This window comes from Neovison vison, chromosome 6 (assembly GCF_020171115.1).
Source record: "Neovison vison isolate M4711 chromosome 6, ASM_NN_V1, whole genome shotgun sequence".
NCBI lineage: Eukaryota > Metazoa > Chordata > Mammalia > Carnivora > Mustelidae > Neogale > Neogale vison.
In genome coordinates this window covers 167,221,332-167,235,897 of record NC_058096.1, presented here as the reverse complement: position 1 = coordinate 167,235,897, position 14,566 = coordinate 167,221,332, and the positions used below count along the sequence as shown (strand labels likewise).

General features: G+C 52.6%; 1 protein-coding gene across 3 annotated transcripts in view; it reads left to right on the top strand.

Annotated features, from left to right (window-relative positions):
- Positions 1-14,566, top strand: part of IQSEC1 (IQ motif and Sec7 domain ArfGEF 1) — a 167,510-nt gene that overhangs the window by 81,661 nt on the left and 71,283 nt on the right. For 2 of the 3 annotated variants that reach the window (XM_044252903.1, XM_044252906.1), the window contains exon 1: positions 12,683-12,850. The exons of the other annotated variant lie outside the window; for it this stretch is intronic. In XM_044252903.1, the coding sequence (XP_044108838.1) occupies positions 12,786-12,850 (65 nt within the window). In that variant the 5' untranslated portion in view covers positions 12,683-12,785. Of the gene's footprint in view, positions 1-12,682; positions 12,851-14,566 lie in introns of those variants that run through there. 3 annotated transcript variants of the gene reach the window in all.

Sequence of the window (14,566 nt, the reverse complement as noted above, 5' to 3'; positions counted from 1 at the left end):
CTTTGCAGGGGAGTGCTGGGGTCCAGGTCTCTGCTCCACAGCCTTGGCCAGTGAAATGCAAATGTGAGGTCCCAGATTTACAGGGTGGACAGGGCATCCGCAAGCCACGTGTGTAAAGCAGAGAATGAGGGCCCTTCAGTTAGCGCAGCCAGAGCTAGACACCCAGGAGGCCTTCAGAGCCTGGGAGTCCCTCCCCTGCTTCCCTTAGCCCCCATACCTTGCCCTGGAGTTAAAGCCTAAGGGGAACCAATGTGTGTTGAATGAAGAATGCCCTTTCCAATCAGAGCTACATCCCAGGTGAGGACCCTCATGGCTTGGGCCATCAATTGGTATCAAATCCCAGCTCCCCGTCTTCTGATGTGTGATCTCACATCTTGTGCAAGTGTTTTGGTCCATCTGGGCCTCTGTCCCTTCTGTAAGGTGCAGACTGTGCTCTTTCTATGGTTGGGAAGGGATCTTGGGAGAAGAAATGGCCTCAAGGGAGACAACCGGGGTCCCAGCCCCAGCGCCCTCGCTCCTGGCTTCCCTTTCCCATGCACGGCGGGGATTACCCTTAACCAGGGGAATAATTACCGTGGACAGGGCTGACATGTTGAACAAATTGCTGTGTGCTTGTAATTACAAATTGCGTTTCCAACACTCCAGGGGTTTCCAAACCTTGATATCTTTGCTATTAACACATAAATTATGCTTATGTACGGAAACAGTGAGAGAGACCAAAATTATCTGTGGGCTGTGTTGCATAAGGGTTGCTCATTATGGACCGACTCCAGGAGTCTGGGGCGGCCCCATCTGGGGCCTCCAGGTTTACTCTTATTTCATAGGGCCACGTTCCCTTACCAGCCCAAGTCCCACTTGGCATGGAGTGAGGCTCCAAGGCTTTCCTGCGAACCCTGCGGATTGGAATCCCAGCTCTGCCCACTGCGAGCTGAGCGGCCTCAGGTGTACCACCAAACCTCTGTGTGTCTCAGCTTCCTGGTGGGCTGCCTAACAGGGCTTGATAACCATCCACAGGACAGTGTGTGCCAAGCTGCAGATAGCTGCCAACTGCCCAGCATACAGGAGGTGCTCCCTGAGGGCCTGGCCTTCTCCCCTCACAATGCAAGAGGTGCACGATGGGATGGCAGCCAAGTCTTATTCCCAAGAGTATAGGAAGATGGCCTTGACTCCCCCTACCACCCTGCCCCTGCTACCCACCAGGCAGGTGGAAATGTGAGACTCTGGCTGTGTGAAATGATTCCAGGTGAGCCCCAGACTCGGCGTCCAGGGACCAGGAACAGAATCACATGGGACCTGGGAGAGTGTAACTCCTCCCAGTGCTCATTCAGCCCTGCTAGTTATTCTGAGACTAGAGTGTTGGTCCCTGCTAATATGTCTTTAGCACTCAAAAAAGGGCTTCATTGTATCTTGTTTTTATGGGCGTTGTATAGTCACATGGTCCAACAATTAAAGATAGAAAAGGCACACAGCGAACAGCAAACCACCCTCCCAGCCCTGGCAAGTTCCCTCAAAGGTAACCACTGTCCAGAGGTATTTTATGCATATGTCAGTGTGCGTGTGTGTGCGTGCATGTCCGTGTCGGTGTGTGGGGGGGGGTTTACTCCTCCCCCTTCCTTTTTTACCCAAATACAGCATTCATCACTTTACTTGTTTCACCTAGCAATACATCTTGGGTCTTATTCCCTATCGGGATATAAAAAGCACCCTTCTGTTTTATGGCTGCCTTCTAGAACATGAATTCTCTTTGCTTGCTAATGTCTGCGTTAAACAAACCCAGAGCAGGCCTCCAGCACAGGCCTTCTGCTGATAACAGGATCCAAGCAGGATTTTATAACAGTGTTTTAGTTTGGGTGATTTGTTTTTATGGGAAAACTGAATTTATTCTCAGTGAAACTTTTTTTTTTTTTTTATTGATGGAGAAGATCGAGTTTCCCTCCCATGTAAAGCATGGTGTTAAGTAATTGGTAAACGTGTCCTTTGTGGTCATTGGGAAAACCAACCTAGGGATAAATCCAGGCCACTTCTGCCACCGGAAGTCTAACCCCTTCACCCTCTGGCCTCTTTCCTCACAGCTCACCCATCCCCGTATTTCACACTCCCCATATATGCAGAACTATGATTATATTTTCCCAAGCTCACCAAGGCTGTTCCTATGCTGTTCCCTCTACCTGGAGTGCCCTTCTCTTGCTGGGCCACCCAGTGAATTCCCATTCATGCCACAGATCCCAAGACAGGCCTCACCTCACCTCCTCCAGGAAGCCTTCCCTAAATGGTCATCCCACCTGCTCACAGTCAGTCCTGACCTTGTGCCATCTGGCTCCCATACTGAACTGATGGCCCACCTCAGTGCCATGACTGACCCAAGAGTCCCAAACTGGAGTAGGCATCAGACCCACCTGGACCGTGGGACTTTGCACTTGCAAAAAAGTCCCAGCTGAGACTGCAACTGTTGCTATTCCTGGAAGCAGCCTTTGAGAACCACCCGTGGAGCAGAGAGAACACAGGCTGAGTGTCAGCATGGGTGGGTACCCGTCCCAGCTCCGTGCTTTAGAGGTTGTGTGTCTTTGGACAAATGACTTGGGCTCTCCGGGCTTCAGGGCCTCTGTTTCCTTCTGCACCTTCTGGTTCCCCAGTCAGTGCCTGACAGACTCAGAGTAGGTAGGAATACATGTCAGGGGCAGTTGTGGGACACATTCAGGAGTGCACATGTTCTCAGTTATGGATTTATTCAGACACTGAATCAGGCATCACACATATCCCGCCTCCATTAATTCCGAATCAGTGGAGTCGGGTCAAGCTGGATGCAGTCTTCGTCCCAGCCAGATGAGAGAAGGTGCTGTTTAAATCAATAACATAAAGAAAATTGCAGAAGGGAATTTTTAACCCACTTAAGAGAGGCTGTTGTTTTAGGAGCACTTAGTGGCATCCATTTGCAAAACAGGCGTCCCTGGCACTTGCTGTAAATGAACGTGTCTATTCATTAAGGGAGAGGGCCACTGGGGCCTTGCCTTGGCTTGGCACCCCCTCAGTAGCTGTTCTGCTGTGGGGGCCCATGGCTCAAGAATAAGCAGGCTCCTTCCTTAGCGGCTCCCTGGAAAGACACATGTCTGAATCTGAAACAGAACAAGGCCTTGCAGATTTCCATATTTCTTCCCCGATGCCCTCACTTTACCTGCTCCCTTTAATAAAGAGGGGCCCCAGTTTAAGCAAAGCTACCAGGAAAGAACCAGATAGGTCAAAGATGGTCATTTGCCCTGCTGAAGGGATGCATCTTTTTTTTTTTTTTTTTAATAAAATCTTTGGCTGATGGTTCCTTTATGTACTGGGCACACTGGAGATGAAAATTGGTGTTTTTGAAAGACCATCTCACCCAGCCCTTCCATAATCTATCTGTGGTGGAAATAGAGGCGTTGGCTGAAATCGAAGAAGACAAGGGTGAGAATGGGGAGCAGGAGCGGAGCCTGCCGTTCCCTTCCCAGCGTGTAGGCCTTGCCTCATCCATGTGGTTGTCCCTGACTGAGAACCACTTGGTTCAGCATGACTCACTCCTTTATCAGACAATTACTGAACACGTACTGTAGACCAGGCTCCATCTGGATACTGGGGACACGGTGGTAAACAAAGTCCCTCCTTCACAGAGCTCCATTCTGATGGAAGAGACAGACGATAAACAAGTAAACAAGTAATTAAGCAAGATAAATATAGGCTGAGAGATGGGCTTTGAAGGGAATTAGATGAAATAGAGAGAATGGGGATGGGTTTTACCTGGGGGTGTTCCAGAAGATCCCTCAGAGGAGGTGATGGCAAGCGGGCTGCCGTCTGTTGGAACATGTGTGTGCTGTCTCAGAGCCCTTCACACGTGGGGTCTCTTTCCCAGACTGTAAGCCTGTGGGTGGGGCTTGGGACCACAGAAGTTAATTCATCCTTGGTGGCCCCACTGAGTGTGAGCTTGCCCCATGTGACCCCACCTGGGCTTCTGGGCTGCCTTAGCAGAGCTGGCAGAAGCCTCAAGTCCTTCCCGGGGCTGGCTACCACCATGCCTGCCTGCTTCTCCCCAGCTGCTCTCCACTCCAGAGGGCAAGCGGGGCATCCCCCAGGAAGAGAGTAGGGCAGAGGGAATTGGGATTTGTGACTGGGGACCTGGGAGCTGGTTAAGTGGGGGCAGTGGGGGAAGAACTCTTGCTGAGGGCCCAGCACTGGGTATCCCACTAAAGTCTTTACAACATCAGTGATATGCCTGGTTATTCATGCCCATTTTACAGAGGAGACTGAGGCTTGGAATGGCAATGCCCAAGACCACACTGCCAAGAAGGGGACAGAGCCAGGAGTCAGACTCCGTAGCCAGTGTGGGGCAGTTGTGGCGGGGGGTGGTTCTGGATTTGCTTTTATTATTTCCATGATATCAGCTGAGAAGGGAAACTGTCTTCTGCAGGGGACATCTTGGAACTGGGCCTTGAAGACCAAAGAGAATAGTGTTTAAAGCATAGACTTGGGAATCAGACAGCCCTGGGTTCAAATCCTCACTTCCTGTTTGCCCCTTTGCACGTTCTTTTAGCTTTCTGAGCCTCGGTTCCTTTCTCTGGATGATCGATGAGGATAGTAATAGTAGTATGTTCCTGAGAAGGTCATTGTAAGGCTCATTAAATGAATGATACGTGTAAAGCATTTAGCACAGAGCCTCATTCAATAAGCCCTTGAAGTGGGGGGAAGCCTTAAGTAAGTTACTCAGCCTCTCTGAGTCATCGTGTATTTGTAAAGTGGAAGGTTGTTGAGAATTAAATGCTACCTCTTCTGTAAAGTGCCTGATATAGGGTAGGTGCCGGTGAGGGGTGGCCTTGTGGCTGTCTAGAGAGGTAACAGCCCCAAACTTAAGGAAGAGGCAAATAGAGGCAGAAAGGGGGAAAGGAGGCACAGAAAGACCCATCCAATTGCCCAAGATGCAAGATCGAGCATCAGATGTGGGGGAGCTAGGCTGTGACCCCAACTGGTGTCCCCAGGTGTGAGCATTCCCACTCTGTGGGGACAGTGGTGGAGCAGGGGAAGGACTGCCCCGTTCTGAAGGCCTCCGTGATACCCATCCCTGGCCAGGCAATTACAGATGTTCTTGCCAAGCCCCCACACCACTCCTGCAAGGAGCGTTTTTAGATCCACACACTGAGGCCCCAGGAAGCTGGGGGACTCAGCCAGGGTGACACAATGGGGTCAGGGGCTGGGATGTGTGTCCAGGCCTACTGGCCACAGGGCTGCCTCTTCACCCTGGGACAGAGAACCGAGGTGGCCTGGGCTCTATCTCAGGTATGGAGGGGCCCAAAGGGTCAGGCCAGAGGATCTGGCCAAGCAGCTTCCCTGTGCTACCAGCCAGGGAAAGTGGGGGCTGCGGTGGGGTCACTTTGATTGTGAGCCGGGGCTGGCAAGACCACCTGATGGGAACTGTGGTGTGCAGTATGATTTCAAGGGCAGTGGGGTGGGGTGCAGTCGGGGAAGAGCCCTTCACTGACGAAGGTAGCAGCCTAATTAGGTATTTGCTACTAAATGTCTTCCTGATGTCGTCAGGCCTCTCGAATCCTGCAAGAAGACCGGCAGACGGCCACTTCCCATCCACTTGAGTAGAGACCCATAACTCAAGTAGTGGCACTTAGAAGCCACAGGTCTGTTCTCCACAAGCCCTGCACCCTAAATCCCCAGGCAAGCAGCTCAGCTTACCTGACCGGGCCCAGCAGGGGGACAAGGATGGAGGGAGGGGGCCCCCAAGAGTGGCCGGACTAAGGCGGGAAGCCATCAGCACCTTCTGACCCATGGCCACCCCCCACCTTCCTTCACTTTTACAACACCTACTTTATAATCACACACTGTGTGACAGGGGTTGCGGTGGGCACTGGGGACCTGGAAACATGGGGTGTTCTGGGGCTGTAGGCTAGGAGGGCTTCTTGGAGGAGGTGATCATTCCTGACCATTTGGTTCAGTGTCAGTCACGGAGCACCTGTCACATGCTAGGCGTTTCAGAGTTTGTATAGCGCCGACCAGTACTGGTAAGGGTTTCGATTCTCCTTGCTTCTGACCCTGTGTCCTGACTATGCGGTTCTGTCATTGCAAGCCCTCCCTAAGGATCTTTTCTTCCAGCCTGAGTTAATCCATTGTCAACTGTAGGCATAGTAGCACCTGCGTCTGATTTTTATTGTTCATTGAAAGACCAGAGGAAAACATCCTCCTTACACCTCAAACCACAATGGTTCCCTGACTCTGTGGTTTGCTTTGTCAGAGCAGTGGGGAAGGAGATGCGGAAAGGAAGTCAGATGACCAGGTCTTGGCCTGGCCCCAGAGTGACTTCGGGAAGTGCAACCCAGTCTTGTAGGCCTCAGGCTCCCCACCTAGTGAGCAGTAAACGCTGGGTCATGGTGACTCCTTCCAGCCCTAAAATTTAGGATATGCAAACATTAAAGCCTCTTCAATCTCACTGTCACGGTCTGGGTCTTGGTCAGCCCAAGTAGCACTGAGTTTTTATGGTTGGGACTCAGCTCTGCTGGTAGCTGGTCATACGGAGCAGTGGCAGTGTCTGAGTCCCACCACCAGGAGAGTGGACAGAGAGCCATTGTCCCTGCCCTTGTGATGCCCACAGTCCAGGTGAGGGTTTCCCTCTCCACCTGGGAGACAGAGTACTGGGAAGGGCTTTGAAGAGAAGGTGACGTTTGGGCTGAGTCTTAGAGGCTGAGTAGGAGGTTGCCAAGCAGATGAAAAGGGTAGCCTGGGAAGTGGGAACCGCATAAGCAAAGGCACTGGGACAAAAGAGGGCGCGGTGCATACTGGGAGGAGCTCTATTATAGGGATGGTAGCTGGAGGTGAGGCTGGAAGGCAAGGCATCAGGGACTAGATGACAAGCAAAGTACTACCTGCACAGGTGATGGCCATATCGACTAGTTCACGGTAAACAGTCCTACAGCCCCTCGGGGCCAACTCCAGCCTCCCAAAATAAGTTACCCCAAGGTCATTTAATTTACTTGGTGTAGTGCAATTAGGGAAGCCTGTGATTTGCAAGTGGTTTATGTGAAAACGAATGAAATTTAAAAAAGTAACTCGGCACTTTGGAGCAGCTGGATTCATCTGGAAACTTTCTGTCCTGGGGGGACTGACTGGCTTCTCTGAGATACCATTTTACACAATTCTGCATTCTGCACAGCTGCCTCTGGTTTTCACAGCATCCAACGCTCCTAGGAAGAAGTTCTATATTGTAGGGAGCCAACACACCGCCCCCCTCAAGCCCAGCTGTGTGCTGGACTGTGGGGTACTGTGGCCTGGGAGGCAGGATGCCTGGACCAGTGTCAGTGTTCCTAGTACACAGCCCAGGGCACATCCCTTTTTCACTCCAGGCCTCAGTTTCCCTGTCTGTAAAATGAGGGCATGGGCTACAGGGATGATGACAGAGCTCTCTCCCGTGCCCGGCATCCCAGCTATGCTGTAGGGATGTTCATTCGGTGTTATGAAGAGCAACAGAGGAATGATCAATACTGAAGGGGGGAGTCAAATGGGCTCCCACTGATTTTCACGCTGTCAGTAAGACACAGCCTACTCAGAGGCAAAGGAACCCAAGTGGCCCGAGAGGTAACTTAAGTACCATCTGGAATTTGGGGTCTTTGGGCACTGGCTCTGGAGGGCCTCAGGGTCTCCTATAAGATGCTAGAACAACTCCGGTCCTGTAGGTTGCCATGATTGTACTGATTTCTTCACTGCACTGGCTTTTTTGGTTTGTTTTTCAGGGAACAAACATGTTTAAAATTTTGAAAACTATAAAAGGGCATAGAGGGGCACCTGGGTGGCTCAGTGGGTTAAGCTTCTACCTTCGGCTCAGGTCGTGATCTCAAGGTCCTGGGATCAAGTCCCACATCGGGCTCCTTGCTCAGTGGGGAGCCTGCTTCCCACACTGTCTCTGCCTGCCTCTCTGCCTGCTTGTGATCTCTCTGTGTCAAATAAATAAATAAAATCTTTTTTTAAAAAGGCAGGGGGTGGTGCATACAGCAAGAAGTCCTCCCTTCTCCTTCCCAGCCCTGTCCCAACAAGACTTCAGGCTTAGAGGGCAGAGGCCCATCTCCAGGAATCTCTGGAAACCCCAGTTTCCCTTCCCAGAGACAATCACTGGTCCATGTTTCTTGGATCTTCTTTAAGAAATAGTCAATGGTGGAACGCCTGAGTGGCTCAGTTGGTTGGGCAGCTGCCTTCGGCTCAGGTCATGATCCCAGGGTCCTGGGATCGAGTCCCACATCCGGCTTCTTGCTCGGCAGGGAGCCTGCTTCTCCCTCTGCCTCTGCCTGCCTCTTTGTCTGCCTGTGCTCGCTCGCTCTCTCTCCCTCTGTCTCTGGCAAATAAATAAATAAAATCTTAAAAAAAAAAAAAGAGAAATAGTCAATGGTTATATGATGCTATATAAGCACACTAGTGTTCTATACATCTTACTATAAGTACATCTGATGATTTATTGGACTTTTAATCACAGTGTCCCATCTCAGATCATTTCCTATGTATATGGTGTACCACCATATTGTTCACACAGAACTCCAGGAATGGGCGTATAGCCGTGTACCCACTGCCCAGTCCCCACTGAGGGACATTGTATGTCTCCTTCTCCCCGTTCCACTGTTACAATCAACTAATATCCTAAGTCTTTGTACACACAGGCAAGAAGCTCCGTAGGAGTCATTTCTAGCAGTGGATCGTCCCATCATGTGGCCGTCTTGTCTGAAGGTCACTTGGCCCAGCCCTATGTTTTGTTTTTGTTTTTGTTTTAAGATTTTATTTATTTATTTGACAGACAGAGATCACAAGTAGGCAGAGAAGCAGGCAGAGAGAGAGAGAGAGAGGAGGAAGCAGGCTCCCTGCTGAGCAGAGAGTACAATGCAGGGCTCCATCCCAGGACCCTGGGATCATGACCGAGCCAAAGGCAGAAGCTTTAACCCACTGAGCCACCCAGGTGCCCCGGCCCTATGGTTTTAATCACCACCTTCCCCCATGACATTTGGATTCTGCTCTTCCAGATCTTGTCCGTGGTGGGCCTGCGCAAGGGTACTGGAGGTCTGGCAGGACAGGCAGGGTAGCTGGTGCCAACAAGAAACTCCCCAGAGGACCTTCATTTATTGCAGGGTAGACGACCTTTTCGTGCGGAGGGCTAGATATAAATATTTTAGGCGTTGTGAGTCATCTATCACCTTTGTAACTGTTCAGCTTTGTTGTTGTAGCCCAAAAGTATCTGCAGACAATACATAAGTGAATGAGTGGGACTCTGTTCCAATAAAACTTTATTTTAAAAAAGCAAGCAGTGGGCCGGATTTGACTCTCAGGCTGGATTTATTCAACTGCTGAGTACCTCTGTGTCCCAGGCCCCCTAGTCGGTGTGAGGAATGGTGCAGAGAACAATACAGGCCCAACTCTGCCTGGCAAGAGCAGTACAGCTCACTGGTGTAATGGGAGAGCAGGTGCAGAGTAAACCCGAGAGTGTCTACGAGGAGTGTCTCACTTGGCCTAGGGGCTGGTCCAGGGTGGCTTTCTGGGAGAGGAGACATTGTAAGCTGAAATCCAAAGTCTTAGCCAGGAGTCAGGCACAGCAGGAGTCTGGGGCTTTGAAAGAAGTTTTGTGCTACTGGAGATGTGGTGTGTGTGGAGGGAACATGATAAGTGGCAAGGGCTGGAGAGGAGAACCTCAATCAGGGCACACAGGCCTGGAGGCAGGCTGTGTGGAGGAGCTGGCCTTCATCTTGACAGCTCTGGGAGAGGGACTGCAAAGGTTGGCCTTGGGGGGTGGGGTAGGGTGCTATATATGTGTCTGATGTCAGAAGCCAGGGGGATGGGGATGAAGTTGGGTCATGACACGTGAGACAGGTCAAGGCAAGCAACTCAGGACTGAAACCCAGGACGGTACAGTGGAACTAAATATTTTCATGACTTTCTTGAATCCTGTGCCCCTATAGATGGGCTCCTTCTCATCCCTCAAGGCCCCATCCCAAAGCCCCTTCATCTTTGGAGCCTGTTATGAGGCAGACTTACAAGCTCTTTCCTCCAGATTATTATAACATCATACTGAGGGACACTTGTCGCATCAGTGTCTCCCACTGAGGCCTCAGATGACAGGCACAGAGTAAGCACTAATAAATGCTTACTAAATTAAATGAAACAGGAAGATGAATTCTCCAGGATAGTTGTGGTCCATGAGCCATAACTTACAGTTGAGAAAACCGAGACTCAGAAGGCTAAGCAACTTGCCCAAATGGAACATATAAGAATTCTGCCCAGTCTAGTCATTTTAGCAGAAAAATTGGCTTTCTCTGCCTTTCCAGGCTGGAACTTTGTTGTTTGCCTCACGGTTCCCTAAATTATTAATCCGCAAGGCAGTTAACTGAGCAGAAACAAGAAGCACACTTTGTAGAAAGATAAAACAAGAGAATTAAGAGGCATTTGGTTTCCAGGGACTCCATCCTCTGGTATTCCAAATGCTAACAGGGAAATTCAACCCCCTTCTTCTAAATCCCAGCCGGAACAATGTCGCCAAGACCATCCTGGCAGGCGGCTATGCTGTGGGCCTGGACAAGTGCCTGGAATTCTTAGAGAATCCAGGTCGTGAGGCTGTCGGTCAGAGCCTGTGTCTGGAGGGCTCCAGCAGCTGGGCTGGGGGAATTCTCTTGGCTCCATTTATTGCAGCCTATTTTTAGAGGGCTATTCAAGCTGGGGTGGGAGTTTTCCACCACCACCACCACCCCTGCAACTGTACAATTTAAAGCCTATCCCCTCCTACCTCCCATTACCCCCCAACCAGGATGCAGGTCATGGTAACAGGCTTTGAGCAGTGCATGTCCGAAGTCGTTTCCTTCTGGAACCCTTGTGTGTAGGTGCTCTTGTCCATCTCCCTGATTCTGGCCATCTTGGTGGGTGTGAGGTGCTCCCTCATTGTGGTTTTGACTTGTATTGCCCAGATGATTAGTGGCGTTCAGCATCTTTCCATGTGTCTATTGGCCATTCATATACCTTTTCCGGAGAAGTGTCTGTTCAGATCCTTTGCCCTTTTTCTAATTGTTCCAATTATCAATTGAATAATTATCGATTGTTCCAAAATTGGGTTATTTGCCTTTTTATTGTTGAGATGGAAGAGTTCGTTATATGACATGGATACTAGACTCTTATCAGATATGTGATTTCCAAATATTTTCTCCCATTCTGAGCATTTATTTTTTAATGTAGCAAAGACAACATCAGAAGCAGAGAGGAGAAACGTGGAGATGGGCAATGAGGGGTACTGGATTCCTGCTCAGCCTGTTGCCTGGGAACCCTGGTACACTAAACTGGATCTAGGGACGGCCTCTTCCGGTGCTACCAGCTGGGCCAGCCCAGCCCTCTTCCTTCATTGTCCCCCACCCCACTCCAGTTTCTCCATCTGGGAAAGCACTCATCATTAGACTCTCGGCAACACCCCTTCCAAATGGAAGACTCAAAAAGGCACAAGACGATGTCCCTGCATTAGTGGCTTCCTACTTCTTCCTGACTTCTGCAGTTGTGCCAGCTGCCTGGCCCTCCAGGAGATAAACTTGCAGCTGGGGCAGGTGGGGTTTTGATTGTGTCTGTGTCTGCTTGATGTCTCCCAACCACATATGGGCATTCCACAAGTGTGGGTGCTGGGCCCTATGCCTGCCTTCATGAAGCCCAAGGACAGATAATAAACAAGTAAATATGCAAATTGAGAACAGCAAGCCAGGATTGCTTATAGTAGGGAGAGAGGAGCAGCCTGGAAGAGAAGTGAGCGAAAACCTCTTAGAGTTAACCCAGTTAAGGTGAGCCTCAGTTTCCTCTTCCGGAAAATAGGGCCACCAATAGCTTCACCTATATCACATATTGTCTTGAGGACCAAGTGTAGGTAAAGAGCTCTAACAGCAAATCAGGATTACTCCAAGCCAGCCGTGGGAGTCTGAAAGTTGTCTCTGGGTGAGGGAAGAGCAGGGGTGTTGAATGGGGTTAGGGAAAAAGAAGCTGCTTTCATCAGATCCTCACCCAGAAGTCCCCAAATGGGTGTCCCCAGCCTCAGGATGGAACCCATTTTTTCCTCTGGGGCAGAAACATCAGAACCCAAAAGTCACAACATCCCGGGAGCAGAGGTCTCGTTTTATAAGATGAGGCCAAAGTTAGGATTGGCAGAGATTGGCGCCATAAGCAGAGTAGGCTGCAGTTGGCTGGTTTGGGTTTTATATTTGCTGTGCTTATGCCTTGAGGAGCCAAATATGTATTTGGGGGGACTCTGTTTTGGAGGGAGTGCACAACCCTCCCAGAGAAGGGCCTAGCTTGCAGGTACAGGGGTGCTCTTGGTCAGCTAACCTGGCGGAGACGATCCTGCCTACTTGGCTCTGATCGCCCCGCCCCCTTCGCGCAGCCCCGCCCCCTTCGCTTCCCCACGAGGCTCCGCGCAGCCCCGCCCGCCCGGCGCAGCCCGGCCTTCGGGCCCGCCCCTGGCCCCGCCCCCTCCCGGGCCACATTCCTCCGGCCGGGCCTCGCTCTGCGCCAGGCGGGCGGGTGGCCGTGGCGGCGGCGGCGGCGGTGGAGGGGAGGGCTTGGCCGGCCTGGGGCTAGAAGTAGAGCCGGGAGCAGCGGGAACCGGCGGGCACCGGGCCGGGCGACCCGAGGTGGTCGCGTGGTGGGTGGTCAGGTCTCTCGGTGGTCGGGTGTCGGTCCCGGGATCTGCCGCCCCAGCGGGAGTCGGCAGCGCTCGGCGGGGCCTGGGTCCCGGGCGCTCGGCCCCGTCAGCTCCCGCCGCGGCCGCCATGTGGTGCCTGCACTGCAACTCCGAGCGGACCCAGTCCCTGCTGGAGCTGGAACTTGACAGCGGGTAAGCCCGTGGCCGCGGGTCGGAGGGATGGCGTAGTGGGGGGTGGGGGAGGGTGGCGCCGGGGCTCGGGCTAGAGGGCCTTGGGGAGGGGCTTCACGGAAATGGCCTGGCGGGTCAGGGTGGGGGTGCCAGCAGAAAACCAGTCATTGCACGGCTGCGGGCGGTATGTTGTGGGTTTGTGAGAGAGCCGGGTCCTGCGTTGTGCCCCGGTTCGTTAGAGCCTGCTGGGGCTCTAAGTGTAAGTGTGTGCCAGAGAGGCTGCGGGGATGGGTGTGCCGGGGTGCGTGAGACTGTCAGGATGTGTGTGATGAGTGCCTGTGTGTGAGGGAGGGAGGAGGGCTGACGGGGTGGAGCGTGGCTGCAATAGTATGTGTGCAACCAGCCCAGGGACCTGAGTTTGTGTGTGTGAGAAAGAGATGCTGTCAGGACAGGAGTGTGTGTGTGCGCGCGCGCGTGTGTGCATGTGCGCACTCGCTCCCAAGTGAGTGTCGAGATGGGAGCTTGTGTGGGGGTGAGTTTCCATGGGAGAAACTGTGAGTATCCGGTGCCAGGCAGGAGCCCGTGGACTGCATGGAGTGTGTGAGTCGGGAGTGTGGCGGGCGGGTGTCTGTGCTTGCATCTGGTTGGGGCAGGCTGAGGCTGCCAGGGAGTGTTTCTGGGGGCCTAAGCCAGCCCCTGGGCCTGTGTCCAGGGTTTTGCATCAGCTCTGTTGGGGAGACCCTGGGCGAGTGTGTGGGGGTTCTAGGGATTCTTTCACGGACTGTGCACGTGATCCAGGTGTGCTTCCGGGTGGGGGGTGGGGAAGAGGGAGGACCCAGGAGGGCACTGGAGAGCCTGGAGCCCTGGGGTTGGGCGGGGGGGTTGAGATCTGTGTGGCTGCTGCTGTCGTGTTGAGGGCGGCTGGGAAGGGTCTGCTGTTGTGATTGGGTGTATGCGTGTTTTCAATGCGCCTGGTGTGGTCAGGGATGGAGTCTTAGTGAGAGGGGTAGAGGGGTGGGGGTTTGAATGTGTGTCCCAGAGACCAGCGCTTTTCTGCTTTGGGGCCTGTGGGTGGCTGCCTGAGTGTCCAAGGGCCCATATTTATGGAGAGAGAGTGTGTATGTGCTGGGAATATCGATTTCCTTGCACCGCTCGCCAGCGCAGCTGCCCCCTGAGCTGTCTGCAGGCCCCTTGGAGGAGCCAGGCTGTGGGGCGGAGAGGATTTGTTGACAAGCTGACTTGGCTTGTGTCGGGTCCCCGGAGGCTTGGGGGGCAAACCACCTGCAGCCGTTTGATCTCTGAGTTCAAAAATTCTGCAGCGTGTGTCTAGCAGTTGCACTGAGAACATGCATATGGTCCCCTCTGGCCCAGTCCTCGCCCCAGGGGCCTGGGACTCTGGGCCTGAGGCTCCGTGTGGGGTTGTGGGGGTGTGGTTCCCAAGAACCCGTGGCTTCTTTGTGTCAGGGGGGCAGAGGCTGGGCAAGCTGCAGCTGCAAGGCCAGCTGTCTGAGATCCGTGGCATCAGTCCGAAAACGGGGGTCACGATATTCATATTGCACACGTGCTACTGTCTTACGCAGCTGTCCCACCCAATATCACATGTACATTCTTATCCTTGTGGCTCCGGCATCCCCATATTGCAGGAGAGCAAACTGAGGCTGAGCGCTAAGTCTTGTCGGCACCAGGGCTCTGCAGTTTATGGAGCAGCTGCTGTGAGCGTTCCCTGTCTAGGCACTG